At 48.5% G+C, this 27,794-nt stretch overlaps 1 protein-coding gene across 1 annotated transcript in view; it reads right to left on the reverse strand.

The window, feature by feature from the left end:
• The window catches only part of LOC129199382 (aquaporin-7-like), a 30,682-nt gene that overhangs the window by 2,315 nt on the left and 573 nt on the right, over positions 1–27,794 (reverse strand). Inside the window, exons 2-6 of the mRNA XM_054809797.1 lie at positions 8,724–8,850; positions 5,510–5,636; positions 3,107–3,244; positions 2,245–2,363; positions 639–856 (exon numbers count right to left, since the gene is read on the reverse strand). Coding sequence (XP_054665772.1) covers positions 639–856; positions 2,245–2,363; positions 3,107–3,244; positions 5,510–5,636; positions 8,724–8,813 — 692 coding nt within the window. The 5' untranslated portion in view covers positions 8,814–8,850. The remainder of the gene's footprint in view (positions 1–638; positions 857–2,244; positions 2,364–3,106; positions 3,245–5,509; positions 5,637–8,723; positions 8,851–27,794) is intronic.

The raw sequence follows: 27,794 nt of genomic DNA on the forward strand, positions 1-27,794 counted from the left end.
GTTTCTTGTTCCCCATCAGAAATAGTCTGTGTGATCCTGTGAGTGTGACTGTCAGACACACACACACACACACACACACCCCCACACACACCCCTTTTCCCTCCCCATTTCCAGTAACAACTGTACCTCCTCTACCAAGCTCTCAAAGATGCTTTCTGGAAATTTAATGAAAATGGACAGCTGGGACAGGAGACTCTGCTAATGCCCTCACAATAGGAAAAGCAGTAGCATGGCACCATGTTGCTAGACAGGGGAAGGCAGGGTTTCATCTCTAGATTCAGCATCTAAATTTAAGAGTGCTATTCAGCAATCCAGCCGTAAGTACCTGCTTTCAGGGGAGCTGAATTGCTCTTGCTCTCCACTCACTGCAATAACCAAATAGATCTCTAGCTAACAGGTAGCCAATTTGGTGCCCAAATTGAGGTATCCGAATGTCAAGATGAATCCCATGCTGGAGAATTAGTGTACCCCAGATTTTGTGTACGTAATGCACAACCCTTGCTCTCTGAGAATGGAGAGCTCACTTTGCAGCGATACCATCACTTAGTCCAAAGAAAAAGGCTTCATGACCATTTTATCTTAGGCTTATCTCCTCTCCTTGCGAGCTGAGCAGTATAAAAGCAAAACAGGTCACTCACGTGAAGACTTCCATTCCCCAGCCAGCAATTGCTGTGAAGACCCTAGGGGGCAGGTCCCTAGAGGGGTTTATGGCATAGCCTGTGTTCATCCCCATCCCCAGGCCGATGCCCAGGACCAGGATACCCGTGAGCAGGGCCTGCGTGCCTTTCAGGGCTCCATTGTTTTTCTCGTCATGGATGATCTGAATGCCCAGGAACAGCATCACTGTCGCCGTGAACTGCGGGAGGAGGAAAGGGGGAACAGGTCAGGAGAGAGAATGGGGAAGGAAGAAGGATCCTGCCCAGCAGAGAGGAAGAGACTTCCCAGAATGGAAGACCAGGTGGGATTCATGGTCTGATCGAGTCAGGGAGGACCCCAATGTTGTTCCCTCCTCACAGATGGACTGAAGAAAAGTCTTGATTAATTTCCCAGAAAAAATATCTCCACTCCATCACCAAAAATGCTCTAGGACTGATAGGAGCTTCTCAGCACTGTCTTCTCCCTCCACCTTTCAAGTTAGGGGCATGGGTTAATTTAAGTACAGTTCGTCTAACAGAGGCAGAGCCATAACAAACTGCTAATGAGGCAAATCTGATCCTCTCTAGAGGAAGTGATGTTTTATATAGCCTGTTACATTAGCTCTTTCAGGACTAAAAGCAGATCCCAGATTCTCATCTGGGAAACCGAATCTCCCATATGTAGCTGGCATTTGTAGATCTGCAGTACCCAAGATGTCAGGAACTGTGGTTTCAATAGAGGTGATGACTCCTGTCTCTGCTTCAGAAAATGCAGCCGGAGAGCCTTGGACTGCTTGCAGAGATGCCAGCAAGAGCAGAAAGTCTGCAGCTCTTGGCAATGCATTGTCACTGTCACTTTCTTGTGCGGAAAGGACACTGCATGCTCCACAGGAGGCTGATCAGGTCTCCACCTGAAGGCTCTCCAGCTCTCACCATTCTCCTCATCATGCCCACCATCAAGCAAGAGTTTTGTCAGCTCAGAGACAAAAGCACAGGCTTCCTTAGATTTTAATTGGAAGTTAATGTTTGTTCTCCAGTGTCCCAGTGTTCCACGTCCCCTGAAGCATCCCCTTCCTATTTCGGGGCATCTGGACATTGTGTTGTATGCTGAGAATCAACTGTACACAGTCTAAATTGGACTGTTTGAACCCTAGAGGTTCAATCCAGACAGGCTATGTTCATGTGAAGACAATCCCAGGCCATCCGTGCTGGTGAGGGGCAGCCAGCAGAGATGCCTGGGATCATGGAGCATGTGTAGGATCCAAAAAGTGGCAGAACAGTTCAGGGAACTTCCCAGAGCCCAAAGGAGAGGGTTCCTGATATAGCTCAGCTTCTCACTTCCCAGTGCTTGGGCTGCATGCAGGGAAGGTGCCTGGAGGGCACTTGGACCAAGCTGTGGAGCAGCCTGCAGGTGTTACCCTTTAGGCTTGCTCAGCCACCAAGGTGCCTTGGATCCTACCTGCAAGGCATCTGCTGGGTGGTGGGCTCCTTGGAGCAGAGCTTGTGATTGTGCCTGCACACGTGGCGCTGTGAGTCCGCTGTAGCAGGCCTGCACTAGCGCCTGTTACCATGCACCTTCACCTAGCCCAACACAGCGGTCCCCACTGACCTCTGTGAAGAAGGCTCCCGGCAAGGATACATAGGGAGCGGGGTAAGTGGAGAAGATGGATGCCGTGGCGGTTGGTCCCGTCACTGTAAAGTTCCCCTTGGTGTAGTTGTACAGAGCATCTAGGAGAAATGGGAATGACGGCAGTTAGCATAGAGTTCACCCCACGTAGCATGTATGCAAGTCCACCCATTGCAGCCAGCATGGACACCAAGGGGAAGAGAGGCAATGGGAGATATGATGGAGGTGACACAGCCCTTGCAGGGCATGATGTCACTGATACCTGTTACGTACAGACTTTGATCTGCAGTTGCTTCCTTACACCTACCAGCTCTCTGTCCCTGCTCCAGGAGCCTGGGGCAGCAGTGACACTCTGGATGCACTGAAGGCCTCCATCCCTCTGCCCCTTGGGGACTGAAACATGCTGGAGCCAGTGGGTGATAGGTCCTCTGCTCACAACTCAAAACCACAGATGACCACTGTCCTGTTTTCTACAGACCAGCTAAGTCTCCCAGAGCGCCAGCTGTACATAATACATTGTAGTCATCTAACTCAAGCCCTTGCAAACCCTGGAAACAAAATGCTGACAAAATGCAGCTAGCAGCCTTGAATTGAGGACAGGTTTTAGCAGTGGGAATGCCCTGAGCAAAAGGAGCTGTGTTATCCAGAAACTGCACATCCTTCCCAGAGATTTCTGGGCCCTGCGCTGGCCTTGAGCTATGAAGGTCTGTTGCACAAGCCAGGAGCTCACCCTCCTCATACAGGCATCATGCTGGGTACTGTAAAAGTAAATACTGTTGACAAACAGTGAGTTAAGACTGAAATGGTGCCCACAGCAACCTCTGTGATAAAGACACAACCATACCATAGTAGAGGCCGAAGACGGTGGCTGCTGCTGTAAAGGACCCCAGGAATTGGCCGATCAGGTAAGCTGGGAGCTTTCTCCAGGGGAGGTTTCCGAAAATGCAGTGTGTGAGGGTGATGGCAGCATTCAGATGAGCTCCTGCAAAATCACAGTGAAAGAGAGTGGCCTTGACCCTGATGCAGCTGTTTTGGAGCATGCCCCACCACGCTAACCACCCAGACCTTGCTCTAGAACACCAAGACTTTCCCAAGGCGGGGTCTCCCTCCTGCACAGAATCAAAACTGACCCATTTTCACTGGGCAGCTGAATGAATCAGGGCAGAGAGCTCCTAGCTTTAGTCCTCTAAAAATTAAACAACCGCTACTTTACTTTCTGTAGACCACAGGCTGCCTCAGTCATGTCACCTGTCACGGACACCCCTCTTGGCATGGCATGAGTTTCCCTCTGTATCAGTTCCTTTCTACTGAGCTTAAAGGGAGCCCAGAGCTTTTATGTGGCTACAGGTATATGAGGCAAATCTTATCCCAAACAATCGCAAGGCCTTCTGATAACATCTGATAGACAGAGGGCCTCATCCTGGCAGAGGTGAGCACTCTAGCTGCAAGTCCTTAGCACACCCGGCAGGCAAAGCACGAGAAGCCGGGGAAACAAACTGCAAAATCAACCACTGATGCCCCATATCTTCATGTCTGCAAAGCAAATCCTACACAGGGCTGTCAGCAGGGACTCAGATTAGCTCTTAGACCTCACTGCATCGGGAAGAGGTTACCAGGATGGTCAATCCTGGCCAGACCATGGTTGCTCCCACCAGTGTGGAGCAGACCCTGCCCTCCCCTCACGGAGTTTGTAATCTTGGGCTGTATTTCCTTGCATCTTTTAGTACATGGCTTTCATACAGTGCGAGACCAGTTTTCCCTGTTTTGAGGGGACACTTTCTGTGGAGGAGGTTCGTATCACAATGGTGATTTTGGAGAAAGACTAAGTGGATCCAGGTTTGTTGCCCTCGCTCTAACCACATTTGTTCTCCTCATTCCAAAGGAAATACTTCATAGAATCATAGAATGGTTTGGGTTGGAAGGGACCTCAAAAATCATCTAGTTCCTAGATGATACTTACCTAGTAAGTGTAAACTCTGAGGATTAGTAAATGCTCCAACCTTAGTGTCCTTTTCCTACTCCAGACTCAGAAAGGGATAAGATCCAGACACACGTCATCTCATCAAAGTACAGGGCAGGGCGAAGCGAAAGTGCGTGTACCACCCGCTATAGCCCCACAACCACAACTGAGGTGGAGGGAAACCCCTTTTTCTTCGATCCTCGATCCTTTGCAGGCACAACCAGCCATTTCAGAGATCACAAGAAACATCTTGTGACACAAATGAAGCCAAATCACAATGCCAAGAAGCCCTGAAGCTGGGTCCAGAGCCAGCGTGGTGCTGGCTGAGCTGAGACCCTTCCTCCCACCTCCCATCTCAAATATCACTTGGGAGTGCAGGGACCTACTTTCCTCAGCCCACTTTCCCCAGGATGTCTCACCAGCTCCAAAAGGACAGGGAGATCAAGAGCTGACTGCTAGCATGGAAAAATTCTCCTTTCCAAGCCAGTCCCAGACTTGGACATCTCTCTGCTCCAACAGTTAACAGCAAGGACTTGCTTTAATTTTCTGCCCACTAGAGCCCTTAATCTCTTCTCTTGGTGCAAATGAATGCAGAAATTGCACAAGGCAAAGGTAATGCTCTGTCATGTGAGAGATACCACCCCACGGCCCTGAAACACCACCTCCTGAGTTCATGTGGGGCGTGTGCACATGGGTGTGGATGATAAGAAGAAAATTTGCATACCATTCCTTGTTGCAACATCAGCAGTAAGCTCTCCTTTGCAATAAATTATTTACTTCCCCGTGGGTCAGATTGGCAGCATGTTTTCAGAGCTCCTTGTCTCCTTGGGCCATGATGGCATATCCCAAGCACTTACCAGGGCCACTGTTGAAACCTGGCTTCACTGACCAAACAGGAGGGGTCAGCCAAACCTCCACCACTTGCCCCCATCTCAGCTCAGGACACGCGTTTGGGGTCAGCATACTGTAGGTATGCTGTGCCTGCCTTGTCCCCTGCATCTCCTGACCTTATCACACCGTCGCAACTCCTTGGCTTGACCACAGACCTGCCTCCCCCCCTGCGGACTTGGCTATGATCACTAGGTCACAATGCTGACCCTCATTACGGTCACCAGACTGCTCTGCTCTTCTTGCCTGGGGACCCGACGGCTGCCTTTTTTTCTGGTGTGGGCACTGCCTTGCCTTGCCATGCCATCACCTGCCCCTCCGCAGCACACTCCTGCTGCCTCCAGCACATGTGGCCTTTAGGGGACATAGGAGTGTCCTATGCTCAAGTGTCCTGCTCACCAGAGATTCCTCCAGCTGCATGGATGCCCAAGGTAACACCAATGCCAAATCCCAAATTGACGCTCAGATGCTGCCCAAAGTCTCCTCTTCCTAATACCACTTGTGCCACAGAAGACAAGCCAAAGACCTAGTGCATGAAGAAAGAAAGAGAGAAAGGAGTGTTAAAAGTAGTGTTATGGCTGTGGTGGACTGAGCTTCTTTGTTACTTTTTCTGCAATACTAATAAACTCCCAAAGACGGGAAGACTCTAAGGTGCCCATGGTCAGGAGATGAAGTGAGAATGACCCTGTTCTGCAAAAATTGAACAGATAACTGGGTTATTCCTCACTGGTGACCATCACACCAAACCGGACACTCTGGCCTGGTTTGGGTACAAGGGAGACAAACCCCAGACACCCATGCCGAGGTTCCAGGCTCAACTGGGATCACTCACACAGCGATGGTAAAGGTGTCTGTGCCTGAAGCCAGGGACAGGAGCCAGGGGAGCATCACTGCAGACTGCCCGGAGATGGCACCCAAGCTGGATGGAAGAAGAGTGGGCAAAATCTTCTCATCTTTTTTTTTCCTGGTGTGCAATTTATTGACTAAAAATGTAGTTTGGGCAGCACATAGCTATTTGCCAAACTCAACTCCAATTTTTCCAGGAAAAAACAAGGAAGGAAATTCTGGTTTGACTTTTCCTTTCAACACATATACTTTCAGTTTGAAAACAGCCAAAGCTTCAATATTTCTTTAGTGACTAAAGGGAAACTGGGAAAAAAAAATGAAAAGAAAAGTAAACACTCTCCAACAGGAAAAGATGTGTTCAAGAAATTGCTCTGGCCCTCTGCCTCACAAGCCACTTAGGGCTTGGAGAGCTCATCCTGTTCCTTGGACTGCACCAATGTTTTTCCAGGGTGACATGTCTCTCCAAGACAAAAAAGTCAGTATGTTCTCCAGCGTCTAAACTACTGCTCTAGCCTGTCCTGTTTTGACTCAGATCTTTTGGCCTGGATCCAAATTTTATCTCATGTATCTTCTCTCTCTTTTCCCTTTCAGACATCACCAAAATCCCCTGCTCCCCAGAGACACTGTTCTCATCTCTCGCGTACACAGACCACAGTCTGTGCTCTGCACGGAGCTCCAGCCTCCACGGTGTGAGCCCTTCTCTCAGTCTGCCTCAGCAAAAGCCCCAAAAAACAGTGTCTGGGATGGCACCCAGCATCTGCAATGGCCTTATAGAAACTTTGCCTATTCAACCCTGAGCTCTTCCAGAGGTACATCCAAGAGAAGCCAAATGCATAAGGCACAGGTTTTGCAGACAGCACGCAGGTGCAGAGAGAGGGGTGCTGGGCAGGAGACATGGCTGTTGCAGCTGAACCGCACTATCCTCGAAAAAACACAGGTCAGGACAGAGAATTTGTTTTTCAGCACAGATCCAAACCTCTGGTCTCTTCCTCTATTCTCACAGACCCAAAATAGCCTTTTTTCTTTTCCTACCTCCCTACTCCTTGTGCTGTTTACCCCGGTTGCCTGGTTCCCTCCTTTATGAACATTGACTGTCCGTTAAAGCAAGCGGCCCTGGCTGAGTGCTATCACCCAAATAACTGTTATCCAGGCATCCTGGAGATGCATCCAGCACATTCCTGGTTGCAGTAAGGACCAGGGGGCTGCTAAAGAGTGCTGGATGCTAGGTTCAGATGCTGCATGCTGTTTGCAGCCAGCCCTTGACGGGTGTCCCTGTGCAGTGTTCCTTCCCCTGCTCTATTCCCTCATGGGGATCAGTGAGGGAAGAGCCAATGTGAGCTGCAGGCTCCAAATCTGCCTTGGACTGTCAGAGTGCAGAGAAAGGTCTCCTTCTCATGCTGCTTCCCAGAGACAGCCCTGGTAGGACACCCCTGAACTTGATCTTTATCACCTGGAAACTTCCACCACCAAAACACAAAAGGAATTGCAAAGGAAAATGGTTTGTTCAGCTCCTGCTGAGGAGTCACGGATGCCTGTACTGACTTCCAACGCATGCAAAACTACCTGTGTAGTGAGGAGTGAGCTTCAAGGAGCTGGATGTGCAAAAAGAAGTGATAAAAAGCAAGCATCCTTTGCACACGCAGTTGCCCTTGTTAACAAGCATCTTTATCTGTATAGAAAGCTGTGTCAAAAGCTCCCCACACTTAAACAAATCTTATCTTCCTCCTGTGCAAATCTCCAAGTATGAGTTATTTGGATTATCCCCAGCCCTTCCATGCCAGCCTCTGTCCAGTCCAAAGCATCTCTCTCCAGCCAGCAGCGCTTGGACGCTAAGTCCACGTGTAGTAAGTTGGCAGAGACACTTGCTGGACCTTTTCAGGGGGAGGATCTCATTTTGCTGCATTGGCCCAACACACAAAGGCTCTGGTCCCTGTGGGCACCTCAGCCCACAATTCTGACTGCAAAGCCTTCCTCACCCTCTCCCCAAACACCTCTGAAACAGCCCGAGAGCTTAAAATCACTTTGCTTTTTCTGCATGAAACATATCCCTCAGGCAAGGAGGGAGTTTCTGTATCATTTGGATAAGCACTTTTCATTTGCCAGTGTAAGAAAACCAAAAGTGAAATTATGGCATACTTTACACCCGGTAATTACGTTTCCTAATGGTGGGTTGTGGCTCTGGAGAGTTTCACAGGCGTTCATTACCCTGGCAACCCCAAAAGGAAGAGGGATGAATGTTGTTCTCATTTCACAGAGGCTGTCAGTGGTAGAGGAACCAGGATCTGCTCCTCAAACCTGTGCAGGACCCCCCAACCACGCCATTGCCTCCGGCATGCTGGGAAGAAAAGCCTCAAGTCACTGCATGGGATCTTTTAGGAGTTTGGCACAAGCATTGTGTTGCCCTATCTGAGTAGACACTGCTTTTTGGTTTCATTCCCAGACTCTTCCTCATTTTTCTCCTAGAAAAGAATGGAAAGAGCAGTTCATCCCCACCTGCTTCACCCTCTCCCAGCACCCACCTCCCAGTCTCCACATTGCTTTTTTGCCTCCAGAAGGTTTTTGACAGATGGTCTACCTGATGGGAAGCTGCTGCCCCACCAGAGCAGAGGGGTGAGCAGTAGCAACCAGCTGCTAAGCAATCCTGAGGATGTGGTTGGAAACCATTGACCTTACAAATTGCTGCTGCAAATGCTTACCCTCTCACCCACCCTGCACACACACAAACACACACGCACACACATCACGTCTGGGCCCATGTCCTCCTTACCATGAGGATGAACATCCCCAGTGCTTCTGCCAGCAGCTCCCTGATGGTGCAGCTACGGATCATGAGTGCCTTCTGAATCTTCTCCAGCATTTTGCTCTCAGGCTCCAGCCTGCAGCCACAGTATCTCCTGTTGTGACAGCACACTTCATTGCGCTGAGCTAAGTTACCCTTTGAGACTTGGCACCCTCCCCTCAGCCCCAGACATCTTCATTCATTTGGTTAACGATGAACAAGCCAATAAAGTAGCAGCTAGCTTCAAAGTCTTCCCACACACGCATGCCATCCTTTTAAAACTATATGGTAAGGATGCAATATTTCTGCTACTGGAGCATTGCAAACTGTGCCTCTGCCCAGGAGCAGCCTATCCAGAGCAGTGGAGCAGTAAATAGCCTTGGTGTGTGCCTAAAGCCTCTTTCTCTGTCACCTCTTCCACAGGCACTCAACAGGAGTTTTGGCTGTGCTCTGCATTGTAACCCACTGGCTGGCGGTTTGGTGCCATTTTTTTTTCAACAGGTTAGGACCATTTGCCTGCGCTTCACAGGACCTTTTGGATGCCCAGCCTGCAGTGAGGAAGCTCTGCCTGGAGCTAGTGTGCACTGCTATCCGCAACCAGGAAGAGCTCAGTGACTCAAGCATTGCTTTGAGTTGAATATTTACTCTTGCTGAATGCACCTGCACCCACGGCTCCCATCACACTAGTGGAGAGCCTCCCCACCAGCCCCCCCAGTCTTTCCTCTCGTGTGGGGCAAGGAGAGGCCAGTCTCAGCAATGGTCCCCAGAGACCTGCAATCTCATCTGGGTGCCAGAGCAGAGCCCTTGCTGTCCTGATTCCTCCTCCATCTCCTGATTCCCTCTGCTTATCTCCCAGCTCACGAGATGTTCTTACCTCTCCACAGTGAAATGGTTTTAATACCTTTGCTTAATCACTGAAAAACTTAAACCCACTGAAAACTCAAGACCTTTTTCTGTAAGCCTTGTCTGGATTTTTGCTGTTTTTCTTCACCTTTCTCTCAACCTGCTGCAGCTTCTCAGTTTGGCTCTGGAGGGGACACAGCGCACAGCTCTGGAGGGGTTTCCAGCAGCTGCCCCAAGGGCATGTGGTGCTCTGCTCAGGCATTGCCTCCCTCTGCTCTACTGCACTGCAAGAGTTCAGGAGGGTTTTTTCCACCCACAGGACACTGAGCAGCTGTATGGAAGAACCTGGGAAACCAATGCTTCTCTCTGCACCATAGAAGATTGTCTATATTGTGGTAGGGAAGGGTTTTATGGACTGGGGTAAGCCATCCTCCAGCGACAGATTAGCTATTGATCTCTGTGAATGCCTGGCTAAATATGCAGTAATTTACTAGTCTGTCTCTGATACTAAGGACCATCTAATTATGACAAATGATAATCACGCTGCTAGCAAGGGTGTTTCCTATGGCATATCTCTAGGTGGGAAGGGTTTTTTTTGTCCTATGAGTCTGTGAGGCATGCTGTGGCACAGAAAAAGTGGCCAATAAATTTTTCCAGGTTGCTTCATTCTCTGTACAAAAACACAGGCCCTGGAGCACCAGGTCAGGGTGGTGACAAGAACGTCAAGTTTCTTCTGCACATGGTAATTTCCAGCTGACATGTAAAGCTGAGGTCCTGGCATCAGCGTGCATTGGAGATCTCACAGCCTTTCTCAGATGGACGAGGTGTGAGTGGGTCAGTACCCCACACAACTGGACCTACAACTTTGTTTTTCACTCCTAGGTCTCAGGGAGCATTCCAGGTGGATTCCCCCACTGCAGGCAAACAAGAAAGCTGCTGTCTTTCTGAAAGGTTTTGTCTCCTGCATTCAAACATTAACTATAGGCATCTCCATATTCTAATTCGTGCTGAAAAACATACAGGTATTTTTTGGGAACACCAGGCTCCCATGGACTTGCAGTCTTCTCAGGGAAAAAGGCAATCCCAGTTTGCAATAGAAATCTTTGGTTTGGTGATAATATTTGCAGCATAATCCCCAATATTACCATGAAATTCCCTAAAACTCCAGCATGCTTCTAGGATGGCATCATGGATCACTGGATGTGTCCTCTTGCCACTGCTTGTACTTTTACACAAGATGGCACTGAGACATTAATTTCTCCCTTAAAAGCAATGAGATGGGTTTCTCTTTTGGCTGCTGAAAATGTGACAATCCTTTAGTTTTAGGGTTCCTTTGGACATTTTTATACATTAAAGAAAGGTGATATGCCAATGTTCAAGAAGTGTAAAAACAACAAAAAACACCTTTCTATGAGTCCTATTGGGCACAGCATCACTGCTCTGGAGAGAGTCCGGTGGAGGGCTACGAGGATGATGAGGGGACTGGAGCATCTCTCATATGAGGAAAGGCTGAGAGAGCCGGGGCTGTTTAGTCTGGAGAAGACCAAGAGGGGATCTCATCAATGCTTATAAATATCTAAAGGGCAGATGTCAAGAGGATGGGGCCAGACTCTTCTCAGTGGTGCCCAGTTGCAAGACAAGGGGCAATGGGCACAAACTGGAACACAGGAAGTTCCATCTGAACATGAGGAAAAACTTCTTCACTCTGAGGGTGACAGAGCACTGGGACAGGCTGCCCAGAGAGGTTGTGGAGTCTCCTTCTCTGGAGAGATTCAAAACCCACCTGGACACAATCCTGTGCAACCTGCTCTAGGTGATCCTGCTTTAGCAGGGGGTTGGACTAGATGATCTTCAGATCTTCCAACCCTTACCATTCTGGGATTCTGTGATTTTGTGATTCTGCTCTGACAGCACACAAAACCAACATGTGTGAGCCTGCGCCTGTCACCCTCCACTTCACAATCAGCAGAGAAAACCAGGCAGCTCCAAAGGGCAGTTCATCCCCACCTAAAATAAGCGTCTGAGGCCTGGTCTATGAGTCACGCTGGATGCTGGCAGTTTCCCTCCAGTGTCTGTACCGGTGATGTGGAGTCATCGGCTCCAGTGTGCACAACCACATGGAGGTATCTGCCACCAGGTGAGCTGGACTGCCCTTCCTCCCTGCATCCAGATGCGGTGATCTTGAGCAAGCACAAATAACCATGTGAGTCAACCAGGGGCTGGAGTGCAAAGATCTGCCAGTTGCCCAATATGATCTGTTTATACTTGCATGGTTTCACTTACCTGCAGGGCTGACCTGAATCTCTGGGGTCACCACATACGGTCCCCTACTAACATAAAAGAGCAGTTGCTGCTCACGCTTAGTTTTGCACTGCCTCCAGACGTTTACCTTGACTGGCTCACATGTTGAAACTTCACTCAACATTGACCCTACAATGATTTAACTGTGTTTTCCACCTCACATTAAGCAAACACCTGCTAAACCAAACCCATTTTCTTCCCTAAGGCAGGTGTGCTTTCAGCACTAGTAATAAAGGCCTCAGTTTGGGGAGGAAAATTCTAGCACAGTCAAGGCCCACTAGTAGTGCTGGTGTTGCTACCGGTGGTACTGAAGATCCAGGGGAGCAATCCCCCGTGGGTCCTGCTAGAGCAGCCCCGGGAAGGATGAGTGCCCAGGGACTCCAGGGCCATGGTGCTTCTGCAAAGCATAACTTCTCTGGCTCAGTTTGACAGTGCACATGTTTCCTCTGCACCCGGGAGATCATTTATCTCGTAATTGCTCTAATCAACAGCTGGAACATCGCCACTCCATTAGCTTCAGCCCTGGTAGTGGAGCATTAACTTCTCCCCAGAGGCTGAGAGGAGCATGAGCATCAGCACAGAAGAGGAGCTCCTCACTGTGGATGAGGACAGCTTGCTCCTCGGTCAGAACAAATGAACATGGCACCGAGACATCTCCAGGCCCCTTTAGGAGGCAAGGCCTGGCCAGGTCAGAGAGACCGGTACACCACTGGTATGACCTTAGCTGTCCAGAACAGACCCCCACTCAACATACCTAGAGCACTGGCACCCTGTGGTCTCACATCTAACACTCATGGTCTATCTCCTCCTCTCCTTTACAGATGGCAGGCACTGAGCGAGTCACAGACACCCAAGATATCTGTCTCTAAGCAGACACCTTTGCTCTCCTGTTACTCCCCTCCCCATTCCCAGGACACCATCCTCCATGGCCTTTCAGCTCACCCTGGCCAAAGGTGCATCACCCACACCTGCTCTTTTCCGGTGAAAAAGGGCTAGCTCTTACCGTGCTGGGCAGAAGTGGAAGCTGGAGAGACCAGCGGAGGTTGTGGTGGCTCCACGGTGGGATCCTGCTCCAGCCCACAGCCCTTCGCTTCGTTCCCCAGCGGCACGGTACCTTCCTGCCCCAGACTGCTAAAGCTCACTCAGCCGGAGGTAATCCCTGAGGCGGCAGCGGTGTCAGCAGAAAGGGAATTACATGGCTCTTCTTGGTCATTAAGGGGAGAGCAGGGCTGTCCAAGAAGGTGTCACCTGGGACGGTTCTGGGCTCATTGTTAGGCAACAGAGTAGAGGGCACCTGGGCTGCCCCAGCTGGGAACCTTCCCACCCCACGTTGGGCCACCCTCCCTTCCTGCCCTCATCTGGCTTTCCAGACAGAATTGGGTCATTTATATACGCAGCAAAGTATGATGGTTTTTGAGGCAACTCACTGGCTTCCACCTGGGCAAAGCCCTGGGAAATCTCCCCCACACATGGGTACAGGACATTTAACGAGGAAGAAACTGAGGCACAGGGCACTTCATGTGTCACAGGAGACTTGGGGTACCTGTGGAATTTCCACTGAGGTCCTGCCAGCTCCTCACCTGCTGTCATCCCCCATTCCCTGCCCTGTCCCTGACCTGTGAGCACCTTGTTCTCCTGAGCTAGGGTCCCGCCATACCCCTGTGTGTGGGAGCATCCCCCTGCCTACCCCAGGACCCTGCTGCAGGGCTCCCCCAGACCCAGATAAGAGCAGCGGGTTCTGCGGGTGCAAATGCTCCCACCAAGCTTTGAGCTGCCTGCTTGGGTCTGCTTTTAATCCACAGATAAGGTGAAAGCTGAGGAAACCACAGGGCTCACAGGACATCGTCACCCTGGAGATAAGAGGAGCCAGGCTTTCTCCTGGAGGAGTGTGAACACCCACACTCTGAAAGGAGAGATTAAAGGGGAAAGTTGCAGGCTGTGGGGGAGACACTGGGTGAGCTCAATGAGGTCTTGAAGTTGCAGAGTCTGATGGAGCCAGCACACTGATCTGAATGTTTCCCTGCCTCTGACTGTATCCAAGAGACAGGATAGTCTGGCTGTGTCCTTCCCTCAGGATGCAATGAGTTCGCTCTTACAAATGGTGCCACCAACAAAACCCTTCATGCTTTAATTCATGCTGTCTCCTCTGCCTCCTCCTTCCTCCAGACGCTCCAGTCCAGGACAACCTGCAGGACCTGCCAGCCCAGTATCCCCCTAAGCAACACCAAAAAGGCCTGAGCCTGTGTTAACAGTCCCAAAGAGCAAAACCAGAGCAGGGGACGATGACACAAATACAGCCATGCCTGCTCCTTCTGCACTGCTGGAGCAAGGCCAAACCAGTAGTCAACACAGTCCTTCTTCACAGCCACCAGATGTTTAAGGGTGGGCAGAATTCATACATGCCAATCACGTAAGCTACATCTATAAACCCTTCAAGAGATGATGCTAAACCCACAGGCAGACCATCTTCACTGTTAGCTGTGATGAGTTACCCAAGCCGCAGCTGTCAGCCACACAACCTTGTTCTCCCATATCACACCTGCCACGGGGTGTCCAAAGACCATCCAGTGGCTGGCATGACTCACACCAGTGGTGACCAACATCTGCCATGTGGGATTTGTCCTTGCTGTCTCCAGAGGGGAGGTAAAGGCAGCATGCAGGCAGCTGGGTCAGCTTTCTCAGACCCAAGCCGCCTCAGCCCAGAGGGCTGCCGCTGGTGCGGACGTGAAGGCATCTGAAGGAAACCCCCGATAAGCTCCCGCTATCACCGCAGGGAGAAGATGCCACAGATTCCTTCCAGACACGTGCGCAAATCCCCTCAGATGCTGTCCAGCCTCTCTTGGGGCCTCAAGAAGCCCCACAGGCATTTCAGTGGGGGCAGAGGTTTGCTCAACATTGGCCAGACCTCATTGCTCTCATACTCCCCCAGCCTCATTGGCCTCTCCTGTGCCATTTTGGGAGACAGGAAAGAGACGCCAGGTGTGGTGGATCTGCATGGCTCCTTGGTCTTTCCCATCTTATCAGTTCCTACATGAAAAGCCACTGACCCAGAGAAACCCAGAGAAGCTGAAAATTCATCCGTTGGTGTCACTTGAACAGAAGCCAGTTTTCTTTGCTCATGTAGTTTCCCAGGACAAGTCCTGCATGACAGAAGAAGCAACAACTTCACAAACCAGCCCATATTAAGCAAAGTGCCAACACGAAGTCTGTTTCCCAAAACACAGGGCACCACACATCAACCATTACCAGCAGTGCAGATGGTCCTAACCCATGGCAAAGACTAAATATTGTCACTGGTCTTTAGTGTTCCCGTGTTTGTTTTTATACAGACACCCATATCAGCCACTTCCTAGTGAAGAAGTAACTGTTGCATACTACCTTCTCAATTTTTACTTCAAAGGAACCTCCTCAGGGTCAAAATACCAATTTATAATCTCATGAGAATGGCAGAGGGTCTATCACCCACTCCCGACGTGAACCAGTTGAAGCTCTGTGGAACCATCTTAGGGTGTATTTGCACAGGACCTGACATGATGGCCCCCTGATCACAACACAGCCTCCAGGCTTTGCCACAAGACAAACATATACACAAATCACAACAGATCCATGAGACTATAGATACTGATTTTGCATCTGAAATATTCATGCAGGTGTCAAACTGCAGCATTAGGCACAGCAAGTGCCTGGCTGGAGCTCTCATCTACAGGAGCAGCCAGTCCAATTGGTAGAGTCTATCAGAAAAACTATCAGAAAAACTATCAGTTTTCTATCAGAAAACTTTGCTCACCTATCTTTGCTCACCCTGAATCTGCTGAACAATAAGCTCAAACTGCTTTTCATGCACTGGAGTGTGTAGTTTATCTCTAGAAATCCTTGACACAGGATGCTGCGGGTGCTGAAAAGGGATCTGAGGATAGTAATACAAATTCACAGAGGTAAAAATCCATCAATGGCTATTAAACATGGACACCCCTCTACCACAAGTGGTCCCTGTGCTGTGAATTGTTGGGAATTGTAAAATAACTCTGGGGAAATACATTTGTTCTGTTCACACATTCTTCTCCCATCGCACCTAGGATCTCCGCCGTGGGCCCAACTCACCTCAGTGACCACTGCCGGCTGACTGTGGTATCCAATGGAACAGGATGTCCACCACATCAGTCACAGGAACAGAAGGCAAGCAGCCTTTCCTAGCATATTCTTGAATTTCTGGGTTGTCCTGAGTTTAAATGAGGATATTCAAAGTATATTCTCAGCTCTGCCATTCACCAGTGTGAGTTCTGAGCTGTCACTCCTCCTCCCTGCCCATTCCTGGGGGTGACCAAGACACCTCATTCAGAAGCAGCTTGGGGTGGGCAGAGGAGACATTTGCAACTGCTCACAGCATGCTGTGTGATCCTTGCTAAAGCACCTGCCTCAGCTTAGTGCTGGAAGTGCCATCAGCTCCTGGGTCACCCTAAGTCATCCACCTCCTCGTAGCTCTCTCCTCTATGCAATGCAGATAGTGACCTCTCCCAGTCCCGGGCCAGCTAAGGACATACTTGTCTCATCTTCCACTTCACCACTGGTGAGGCCAGCAGTCAGAGGAGCCGGTAAGAGCGTCCTTCACATACACAACAGGTCAAGCCAGCAGAACAGCTCCCTCAGCTCACCAGAGGACTTACTGTAATGCCTACAGCTGTGCAGTGATTCAATGGCAGTTTAGATACAGTAAAAGCTTTAGAAGAGGCAGATCTATTGCACTGTGGCAGAGTCTCCCTTCTCCTTCCCCCCAGGAGCTGGAGGAAGCCACATCACATGCGTCATTTAAAAGCAGACTAGAAGCAAAAGGCACTTGAAAACTCACCATGGGGAACAATCGTGCCCTGCTTCAGGGCAGTAAATAGCTGACTTTGTCTTGTTCATCTCACTTTTTATTGCCTCTGCTGTTTGTACAGTGCTTCATGGGGGGAAGCGAGCTAACAGAGCAGAGAGCCTGCTCGCTCCTCGCCTGTCTCCTCCCCTGCGCAGGCACCATGGCCCCTCCTCAGCTCGTCTCTTCTGCACAGCCCCATGAGATGGCAGCTTTGGGCATGGCACTGCCACACCGCAGTTACACAACACTATCAGCAAGGGCTTGGGGGAGAAAAAGCAGTGCGAGAACCATGAGGGTGTTGCAGGTCCCTGCCGGGGTCCCTCTGCTGTGCCCAGGGTGAGGGCTCGCACCTTCCTCCCTCCCTGTCAACCTGGTCCCTGGTCAACATGCGAGCTCTGGTCTGGAAAGGAGTCTCAGAGCAGGGTCTCACTCCCTTGCAAGTGCCATGGGGTTTGCTGTGTCCCATCCAACCACCCATTCCCTTATGCTGGTGGTGCCTGGAAATTTTGGACATGAAAAAATTCCCCTGAACTCACAAGACCTCTCTTAAACCCACACCAGCAACCACCTTAGAAGAAGCATAGGGAAAATCTTACAGCCAAAAATTTTGTAGGATATATCATGTTTGTTGTATGTAGCCCCAGAGTGGTATAGGGGAAGAGAGATGCCCAGCTTCATTATGATCTTCTTGGACTGCAGCTGGACTCTCAAAGCATGTGTTTGTTCAAGAGCTTTGGATAAGTTCTGGTTAGTTGTTATTTCTGTCATACAATTACCCCATGGTTTTTGCACTCTGATTTGTTTGGAAGCACTGCCAAAATAATTCATCACAAAAGCCTTGTACCCGTAGACAACAGCCTGATGGAAGACATCCTGCCCTGATCAGCATCTGCGCAGAGCAAGATATGAGCCAGCAGTGACAAAAAACATGTTTTGTTCTAGGTTGTCAGCACAGAGGAAAAAAACATGTTCATAATTTGCAGTGGTTGATTCACACTTGCTAACAGGATAACAAGATTGATCAACACAGAGAAACAGAGGTTAATAGATCGTAATCATCTTTAAGTCCCCAACAGACTGACCCTAATCTGTAACCCAGGGTGAAAGTCTAAAGTATTCTTTATGTCTGTATTAGCACAGGAAAGACATGGACCTGTTGGAGCGGGTCCAGAGCAGGGCCACAAACATGGTCAGAGGGGTGGAACACCTCTCCGACGAGGACCGGCTGAGAGACTTGGCCTTCTTCAGCCTGCACAAGAGAAGGCGCCGGGGACACCTTCTGGCGGCCTTTCCCTACTTACGGGGGGCTCGCAAGAAAGATGGGGACAGACTTTTTAGCAGGGCCTCTAGCGATAGGACAAGGGCTCAGGGGTTTAAACTAAAACGGGGGGAGATTCGCAACAGAGAGAAGGAAGACACGTTTTACCATGAGGCTGGCGAAGCGCCGGCACAGGTTGCCCACCCCCCACCCCCCAACCACGAGGTGGTCGATGCCCCAGCCCCAGAAACATTCAAGGTCGGGTGGGACGGGGCTCTGAGCAACCCCATCGAGTTGAAGATATCCATGCTCATTGCTGGCAGGGTGGACCAGGCGACCTTTAAAGGTCGCTCCCAGCCCAAAAACTGCTCGATGCTTCTATGGTACTAGCTAAGTCAATATCCATCTAGTTCTTGGAATGAAGATATATCCTTTGGTGAAAGCAGCCCCAACGACTGTGAATTTCTCCCTGCCTGCTGACAACCCACAGCCTGGAAGAAAACAGCAAATCCCATGGAAGAGTCCTAAAGTGTCAGCTGGTGCATTGACTTGGATGACCACAAGTCAAATATATAACAAAGATGGTGCTCCCACGCCCAGTGTCCCACCCAACCAGCTCTCTGTCTCAAAGGAGTGCATCCCTCCCCAGATACTGTCACCACTTGCTGTAGCACTCAGCTGTAACCAGAGGCTTCCCTTCTGGGTGCTGACCTGTCCTGCCGGATCAGTCCTGCTTAGCTTTCAGCACCTGATAGGATCGTAAGCTGAGGCAAACGTAAGCAAAGGATAGAAAAAGCGGATAGAGATCTAGACTAGGCAGTTACACATACAGCAATGTTATGTTATGCACAAAGGTGCATGAAATATGTTTGAGAAGAAAAAAAAATCTGCATAGATAGGAGAGTTGCTCAGAGTCCAGGGTTTTATCAGATCTGGAAAAATGCCATATGAATGAGTCACTGGAGCATCAGTCAATGGCTGTGTACAGAAAATGCCACAAAATTAGCTGTTGTATTCCCTCTCTGGCATTCATACAGTATCATTTCATGGTTTCCATAAATGATTGACTAAAATGTGCCATGGGCCACTTTCTTGCATTATAGTTACCTGCCCTGCTACCCTGCTTCAGTCCAATTCCTTCTCACAGCCTTCTCTCCTTTAACAAAATGTATTTTAATGAAACATCTTTTTCAGATCATCATTGGAGAGCAAATGAAGGCCCTTTGAAAAATGATTTGCATATTCCTTCCACAGCTGCTCTCCAACCAACCTGCCAGCACAGTTGTGGGGTAGCCTGATGCTGAGAAGGGACACCAAATGTGACTGATGGAGCAAGTTTATATATGACCCATTCCTTTGGAAGCTGGAGCAGAGTACTTCAGCTCCGCGGCATTTAGGACCCGCACAACTTAAAAGCTGAACATCTGCAGATCGAGGTTGGAGTCCTGCTGCCAGCAACAGGTCCTGGGGCACAGAGGGCTCATAAATCAGATATGGTGCCTTCAGCCCCAGCTGGAAACTGACAGCCAGGCTGCAAAGATCCCACAGCATTGGTATCATGCATTGCACATGCAATAGCTCAACACATAGGTCCTGGCTGCCCCTCTACCACAGATTGGGTCCCTGCTCTGAGGTCTGCCCTGGACTGGCCTCAGACAGGCAAGGATCTTCACAGCAGGGCAGCTTTTGGCTTGGCTCCCATTTCACATTGGGTGGCATAGGGAAGGTGGTGCCTCCTATGCTGCCCCTCAGAGCCCAGAATTGCTGTTTCCACCATTTCAGCTTGCATTTGGGACGGTCCAGGACAGAGCTCACCTTCCCACAGGTGCTAGACCCAGACAGTCCTTCCCACACCTGCACCCCGCTCTGGGAGAGGCAGCAAGGACAAGTCTGCCCTCTCAGGCTGCATGCAGCAGCATCTCACAAAACTGGAGGTGCACTCCTCCATCAGCACACAGAGTCTTCTGGCCAATGTTGCAGGGAAGACAAGCTCCTGACCAAGCTCCTGGCTCCAGGACTCTCTTCATGACTCCAGAGAGGAGTGCTAGGTGTCAGTGTGCCTTCACACTCAACTTATTTACCAGGCAGCTGCTTGCATGGCTCTAAATGACTGCATGGCAGCCAGTTTCACATGCAAATGTGGACATTGGTTATCTAAATGCCAACCTGTCTAGCCCTAAAATGAAAACACCCTTGTGCCATAGGGACTTGGCCATTCACTCAGACACCCCCACCATACCTGCCTTACTGTTAATCAGAGCACATCACGCCTCGTTAGTCTTGTGTTGTGGCAGCCTCCCAGCCCAGAACCTGCGTCATGTACATCTGACAGCAACTGGGAAACCAGATAATGTCCAGAGGCAAAGATGGAGGCAAGATTTCACATATACAAGCCAGTTGCAAAGACTGCCTTGCCATTTGTGAGGCAGAACTGGTCTGCTAGCACTAGGAAACGTGTAGACAAGTTTGACTGGAAAGTGCCTTGGTGTTATTTGCACAGATTTCCTGCGTATTTTGCTTTTGAGTCTGAGCCACAAAAAGAAACACACAAAGTAGACGTGTTTACACACACAGACACACTGCAGTGAAGAAGCAATCATCATGAATTCTATGACTGAAATACTTCTATGTGCCAGCATAATAAATACATCCTTTGTTCTCTCTACTACTGTGAAGGCAGTTGATGGAGAATCCATTTCTGGACAGAGGATCTGCCTTCTGTCCCCATATCACCCTTTTCAAATTGTTTGTAATAAGCTCTCTGGAACAAGGACTGACTCTCCTAATGTACTTCTGTGGGTCTGGCACAGTCAGAGGTACTGCAGTAATAACCATCTGTGTCAACGTGAATTGTAGCAAGGAGGATGTACAAAGAGATTTTAGCATCTATTACAACCCAGTGAGCAAACACCCCAAGAGCTCTGTGTGTTAGCACACTAAAGGAGCCACAATGCACCCTAGGAAACATGTTTTGCTGCTACAGCTTGGAGTGCTGGAGGAAGACCCCCATGTGGCCCTCTCTGCTGGTATGTATTGTCCCCTCGAAGTGCTGCTGCGCAATCCCATAAGGTGATACCCATCAAGTATGGTCTTCAGACTCCAGCCAAGTGCTGGCCTGGCTATCACTGAGCCAAACTCAAATCAGCTTTGCGCACTCGTGAATCTGAGCATGCCACGTCCACTTCCAGCTCCAAGCCTTGCACAGCTGGTGAGCAGTGTCACTCACCTTGCTTTGTGTTTGCACTAGCTTCTGTTTATGATTAGGAAAGGCAGATCAACCCTATATGCTATGTGGGATTGTCTGGGAAATGAATCCATGCTGAGCTCCTGCAGGGCTGTCTGCCTCGCCACCAAGTCCTCATGCTTTAATCCTTGGAGCACTCAGAGACCTGAATGTACCAGGATCTTCTCTATCTGCTCAGCCCAATTGAGTGCCATATAGGCATGACTCACAAGCTGAGCCAGACCCCATGTTGCCCATTCAGTCCTATTCTGTCCCAGAGAAATTCAGATCCTCTACTCCTTGTTCACCAGCATGTCCCTCAAATGAGTATCCCAGCTGTGCATGTTTACAGGCTATTCCTGAGTATCATAAGATGTTGCTGAGATCATGAGATTAATCTGGTTGGAATGGAATGAAATAGTTCAGTAGAGGGTGGACCAGCAAATTCATGGAGAGCTCCATGACCTTCACAGTTGGTGGTAACCTGAACAGGAAAGATCAGCAGCCTCCTCTGGCTGGCCAAGGAGAGACCCACTGTACAGAGGGTAGTGGGAAGAGGTTTGAAAACCAGGTCCTGAATCCCATCTGTATCCATCAGATGCCCTTCTTGACAACCAGGAGAGCAGATGATTCTGCAGATCTCTTGTCTATCAAACGTGCTCCTACACACCCCCAAGCTGTCTTCAGGAGCTCTCCAGTGTGGTTTGCCAGTTTTGTCAGTCCTGATGTTGTCAGAACCTATCATCTACTGCCACATATTACAATGAACCATCACCTCCTGTTGCTGAACAGATCAGAGAATCATGGATTAACTCAAGCAGTGAGAAGGTCACCTACACTAATCATAGAGTCTGAGCCCCCAAATACAGCTTTTGCTCTTCCTGGTTCAGAAACTGCCACTAATATTTGCTGCTGCTCCCACTGGAGCAGACAAGTGAGACAAGGAGCCTTCCCCTCCCTGCCCCAAATGTACCACTCTGAGCTGCTACTCCCAAAATAACTCAATGCATGGATGGACATGGACAGGCTTGACCATGGTACACTCCCTCTGAAGCCTGGGCTGCTATAAGCAACAGCATCAGCTGCCACCGCACTCCCAGAAAGCAGCAAATCACCTTCAGTCCCTGTTTTAAAACGTCTTGGTAGCAGGAGCCCAAAACACCTAACAGAGCCTGTGGCATCAGGATCAAGGCTGCCCTTGACAGTGCCTCTCCTTTGGCTCTTTGAGCAGTAATAAACTCTGTCCCTCTGTGTAGGAGAAAGAGTCTGTGGGACCAGCCACATGCTGTGGAGTAAAGTTTCCCCAGCGCTAAAAGCCATCATAAACCTCCCTACCTTCTGGTCTACCTCCACAAGCATAAAAGGAGAGCCCTACGTGTATGTCCACATGTGCATTTCTGTGAAAAAGCAATGGACAGACTGACTCAGTGCAATGAGGATTTCAAACCAAACAATTTAATTACACATATTTTCCCCCCATGACAACTAAACATGTAACAGCTGTTGCTTAATGCATTCCTAGATAGCACATAGATATCATGCTGATAAGCACCACTTAAGAAGTGATAACAAAGGAGAGGAAGAGAAGTAATGATGTTAGTTATGCAGAGATCAGGTCAGATCTTACTGTGACTTTAAAACAACCTGGTTTCCATCCCTCCATTTAACAGAGCATTTACAATAATGCATATTGCAGTGAAGCACTTTAATAGCATTTTAGAGGCAGTAAAAGCTTCAGAAAGGTGACAATCATTGCACTGCTGTACAGCCTCCCCTGGAAACTGGAGAAAGCCACATCACAAGTGCACTTGAAAGCTTGACTTGATGAAAAAATACCCTTTGAAAACCAGATGCTGGTATGGATCCTGTGCTGGCTGAGGGTCCGGATGAGAACAAATAAATCGCACCTGTTTCAGACCTTTGGCTTTCACCAGAGTACAGCTTGCCAGGGGAAGGCATGAGCAAAACGAAGAGGTGACCATCCTGAGCTTCCCGCAGGCTGGTCTCTTCCCGTGCACAACGACAATGCCTCCCACGCTGGGCTCATCCCTTATTCCCAGCTCCAAGAGGTGGCAGCAGCACTCCTGTCTTTGGGAAACCGCTCCTGTGTGGGACTGACACCCTCTCCTGCTCTGGGAACAGGAGGACCGACACCATGGGGAAAGCAAGTGCACACCGACCCACTCAGCATCTCTAAGCTGAACCGGATGCAATGGGTCTAGCACTGTGGGCAAGCACAGTAAAAGGCACAGGGAAGATGTATTAAGAAAAAAAAAAAAATTTGCATTTGACTTATTTTATCATGTCAATGGAGGGGGGAAAATTCCTTCTAGGATTGAAATGAGCCTTGAGTCTCTGCTCATCTTTCCCAAGGGGAAGCTTGCCAGCATTGTTTATTACAAACATCTTTGCAGAAATATCAGCTGCATTGATTTTCTCCAGAAATTTCTGAGACTAAAGGTTGAAGACAGTTGCAAATGTTTGTTAGAGAAAGAAGAACAAAAAGAGAAAGGAATATAGTCCTTGTCCCAAAGATGGTACAACCTCAGCAGATCAAATGTGATGGGGGGAAAAAAAGAGAAGAGAACCAGCAATAGACAAAAGTTCCTTGCATCCTGAGACAAAAAAACATCCCACCAGTTCTCAGTGCAACCCTGTAGTGGTGAGACTCACCTGAGAAAATCAGCAATGATGTGCAAGTCAGTGGATGCAGTTTCTGCCCCACCCCTGACTGACACCGTGGATGTCAGCTCCATTGCAGTGCTGGGACGGGTGAGAGGAGCAATTCTAACGTGACCATTTATGTACACAGATCTCATAGACTCACCAGAAAGGGTCCTGTGGTCCCTATGTGTGTTTGGAGACCACCTCTCACAGCCAAAGGATACAACAATATTTGAATGTCTATATCCGTCAAGGTACTGATATAGCCCAGTGAAAACAGTTTTTGAAATTGTTAGTGAAAGACATAGGCTTTGGCATCTCAGGATTTCTCCAGACTTATCGTGACTTGAGCTGCTGTTAGTTTACTTAACAATTGCTAGCGGTCAAGTAACTTCCGTATAACTTTAGTTATATGGAAGCATTAGTTCTGTGATACCATATATGATAAAATGTCTGACAAATGTAGGTAGTTACTGCATAACAAGAAACAGCCCTTTATGTTAACTGAGGCTGGGGGAAGCTGTTGTGAACATTCAAACTGCACCCAGCAACCACTGAGAAGGAAAGAGAATGTGATGAGAGAAAACATAAAATAGCCCCAGGCAGACCCCGGGCCTGAGGAGCAAGGGACCTCCACCATGAACATGGTGCTTCTCCCAGTGAACAAGTCAGGACACTGATGGGTCACAGAGACAGCCCACCACCTCTCTGCTTGAGAAGGGCAGTGCCAACAACCAGAGACTCAGGGGGACATCAGAAGGTGAGGACAGCATTGCAGAAGAGGATTAGATATTAGTAAGTTTTCTTTTATAACAGTTTTAAGAGTATTATTATTAATGAGGTTTTTCTGTATTAATCTGGATTATAAGTGTTAGTGTTATTGCTACTGGACTAATAATAACTTTATTATGTCTTGATTAGGTTAAGATTTTAATTAGGCTTTTGGGTCTGTATGAATATAATGTGTTCATCTTTGCCCATAACAATATTTTACATGTAGCATGAGAGAAGCTGTCAGAAACCCAAGACTCATTGCCAGGCACTAGCAGAGCTGAGAAAGCCTCTCCAGACAGTGACTTGAAAGACATGAGTGAACCTAGAATCACAGAATGGTTTGGGTTGGAAGGGACCTCAAAGATTATCTAGTTCCAACCCCCCTGCCATGGGCACAGGGACACCCTGCACTAGACCAGGTTGCCCAAAGCCCCATCCAACCTGGCCTTGAACACTTCCAGGGATGGGGCCTCCACAACTTCTCTGGGCAACCTGTGCCAGTGCCTCACCACTCTCACAGTAAAGAATGTCCTGATTTGGGCTGGGATAGAGTTAATTTTCTTCCTAGCAGCTGATGTCATGCTGTGTTTCAGATTTCAGATGAGAATAATGTTGATAACACACTGGTCTTTTAGTTGTAGCCAAGCAGTCAAGGACTTTTCACCTTCTCATAGTGCCCTGCCAACAAAAAGGTGGGGGGTTGCATAAGGAGATGGGAGGGGACACAGCAAGGACAGCTGACCCAAACTGGCCAAAGGGATATTCCATACCGCATGCTCTCTGTATAACTGGGAGAGTTGGCCAGTAGGCAGGGCGGCTCAGAGACTAGCTGAGCATTGGCTTTGAGTGGTGAGAAATTGTGCTGTGCATCACTTGTTTTGTATATTTATTTATTTTTTCTGTTCTGTTAAACTGTTTTTATCTCAACCCATGAGTTTTACTTTTTTTTGATTCTCTCCCCCACGGAGGGGTGGGCAGTGACTAAATGGCAGTGTGGTTGTTTTAGTTACCTTCCGGGTTAAACCACGACAGAACCTCACACAAATCCTTCCCCTGGAAGTCTGTCCTGCTCAGTTTACCTCTTTGAGGATGCACAGGACAACTCTCACAACAGCCGCCAGCCTCCAGATACCTGTTGGCATCAGGAGCCAAAACTTCAGTCAACAGCCTAGGTAGTAAGAGCTGCAGATATTCAAAATGGTTCTGCTGGGCTTTTTCCAGTCATCACCTTAAACAAATATATCACTGACTCCCAGCTTGTGCCTACACATATATACATACCCTCATCACTTCTTTGGCTGTCAGTTTAGGCCTTAATTTATCCAAGTTGATCTTTCTCACGAGCTATTGTTTCTCTCAAAGAGCTGTGAACTGAAATAACCAGTGAGGGAGAGATCACTCACAGCCAGGGCAGTGCACAGGCTCACTGTCTTTGACCCACCTACAGTCAGTTCAGAGTCCTTCTGGTGAAGTTAATTCTGACCAAAGAACTCCAGGTGCAGCTGGAAACTTCTCTCCAATAGGAGCCACAGCTCAGAAAGAAAGAGATAAATGTGTTTCTCAGTGCCATGATCATCACATTATCCTCAGATATTTCCTGATCGATCTCTGCTCCAACTCTGCAACATCCCTGTTTGTGCAAGGGTGTGGCTGAGCATCACTGAAAACACTTGAAATGTCCAAAAAGTGTCACAGGAAACTCAGCTCCCAAAACTCACTGCCACATCCAGGCAGAGGTAGAAGCCATGGTGACATGTCACCTACACAAGAAGCCCAGCTGATAAGTACCAACAGAGACGATAATAGCCTGAAATTATTCTTGTCAGAAGCTGTGGAGGCTTGAATAGACCCAGACTTTACTGTCAAGCTGACCCAGCAAAGTTACTTAGTTTAAATTTTCCTATGCCAATCTTCTGCTGAAATCAATTTTTATCCAAGAAAAGTGTTCATTCTGAGAGCATTTCACTTTCTGAAAGGAAAGTGTAGGATGGGCATTCAAATCTTTTCAATAGCCCTGGCTTTAAAACATAATTTTCAGCCTTCTCCTCCACTCTTCATGGAGTGGTTCACCACTGCGTGGAGAGTACAATGCTCTTCAATGAGACGTGCTCACAGCAGCCAACCGAATGTTTATTCATTTTAAGACATTATTCAACAATGGAAAATCTCACTTGGGTTGCAGTTTATTATTTCAGACTTTTTTTTGTTTCTCTTCCTATGTCTTCCAGTCATACCTACCATATGTAGCAGCCTCCAAAGACTATTCTTGATTTCCCAAGGACAAGGAGAAAACAATTCCAGCCTCTCCTTTCTAAAACAGGGAGGGGGGAATAGGAATATGGGGAAGGAAAAGTGGGAGGGGTATCTTTGTTAGAGGCCCACCACAGACAGACTGCACAAACACACTACAAGAAAATGCAGATATCCTGCTGGTTTCAGGCTCAACTTCAATGTAGGAGAAAGCAACCATTTTAAGTCAAGAAATGCGTATCACCATGTTCCAGTACTTAAAGGGTGGCTACAAATAAGATGGAGACTCTCTTTTTACATAGAAAAGATGAGGGGTAATGGATGCAAGTTATTCCTGGGGAGATTCCAACTGGACACTAGAGGAAAATTTTTCACAATGAGAATAGTCAATCATTGGAATAATCTCCCCAAGTAGTGGATTCCCCAACAATGGACGTTTTTAAGATTTGGCCGGACAGGGTGCTGGGCCATCTTGTCTAGACCGTGCTTTTGCCAAGAAAGGTTGGACCAGATGATCTTTGAGACCCCTTCCAACCTGGTATTCTATGATTTTATGATTTTACGATTCTATGAAGAAAGACATAAATGCCTATATGTTTCTACCTATTTCCACAAATCAGATTTTAAAAACTACATTTTAAAAAAACTAAACTTGCAATAAAATTGTAAGATTTGGTCAAACAATACTCTGCCCCCAACTGATCCATTGAGCTTTGACAGTTTCCAAGGTCTCTCCCAGTCACAATAGTACACTGTGACTTGAGATAACCCTCTGAAGATTTGCTGGAAATATCCCCTCATCCCCATCATGTATTCTAGCAAGCAGCCCCAGAAGGAGTCTTTTTTGGTCAGCAGGTGCATCAAAACCTGTTTTATTTGTTTAAGCTGAAG

This window comes from Grus americana, chromosome Z (genome assembly GCF_028858705.1).
Source record: "Grus americana isolate bGruAme1 chromosome Z, bGruAme1.mat, whole genome shotgun sequence".
Lineage (NCBI taxonomy): Eukaryota > Metazoa > Chordata > Aves > Gruiformes > Gruidae > Grus > Grus americana.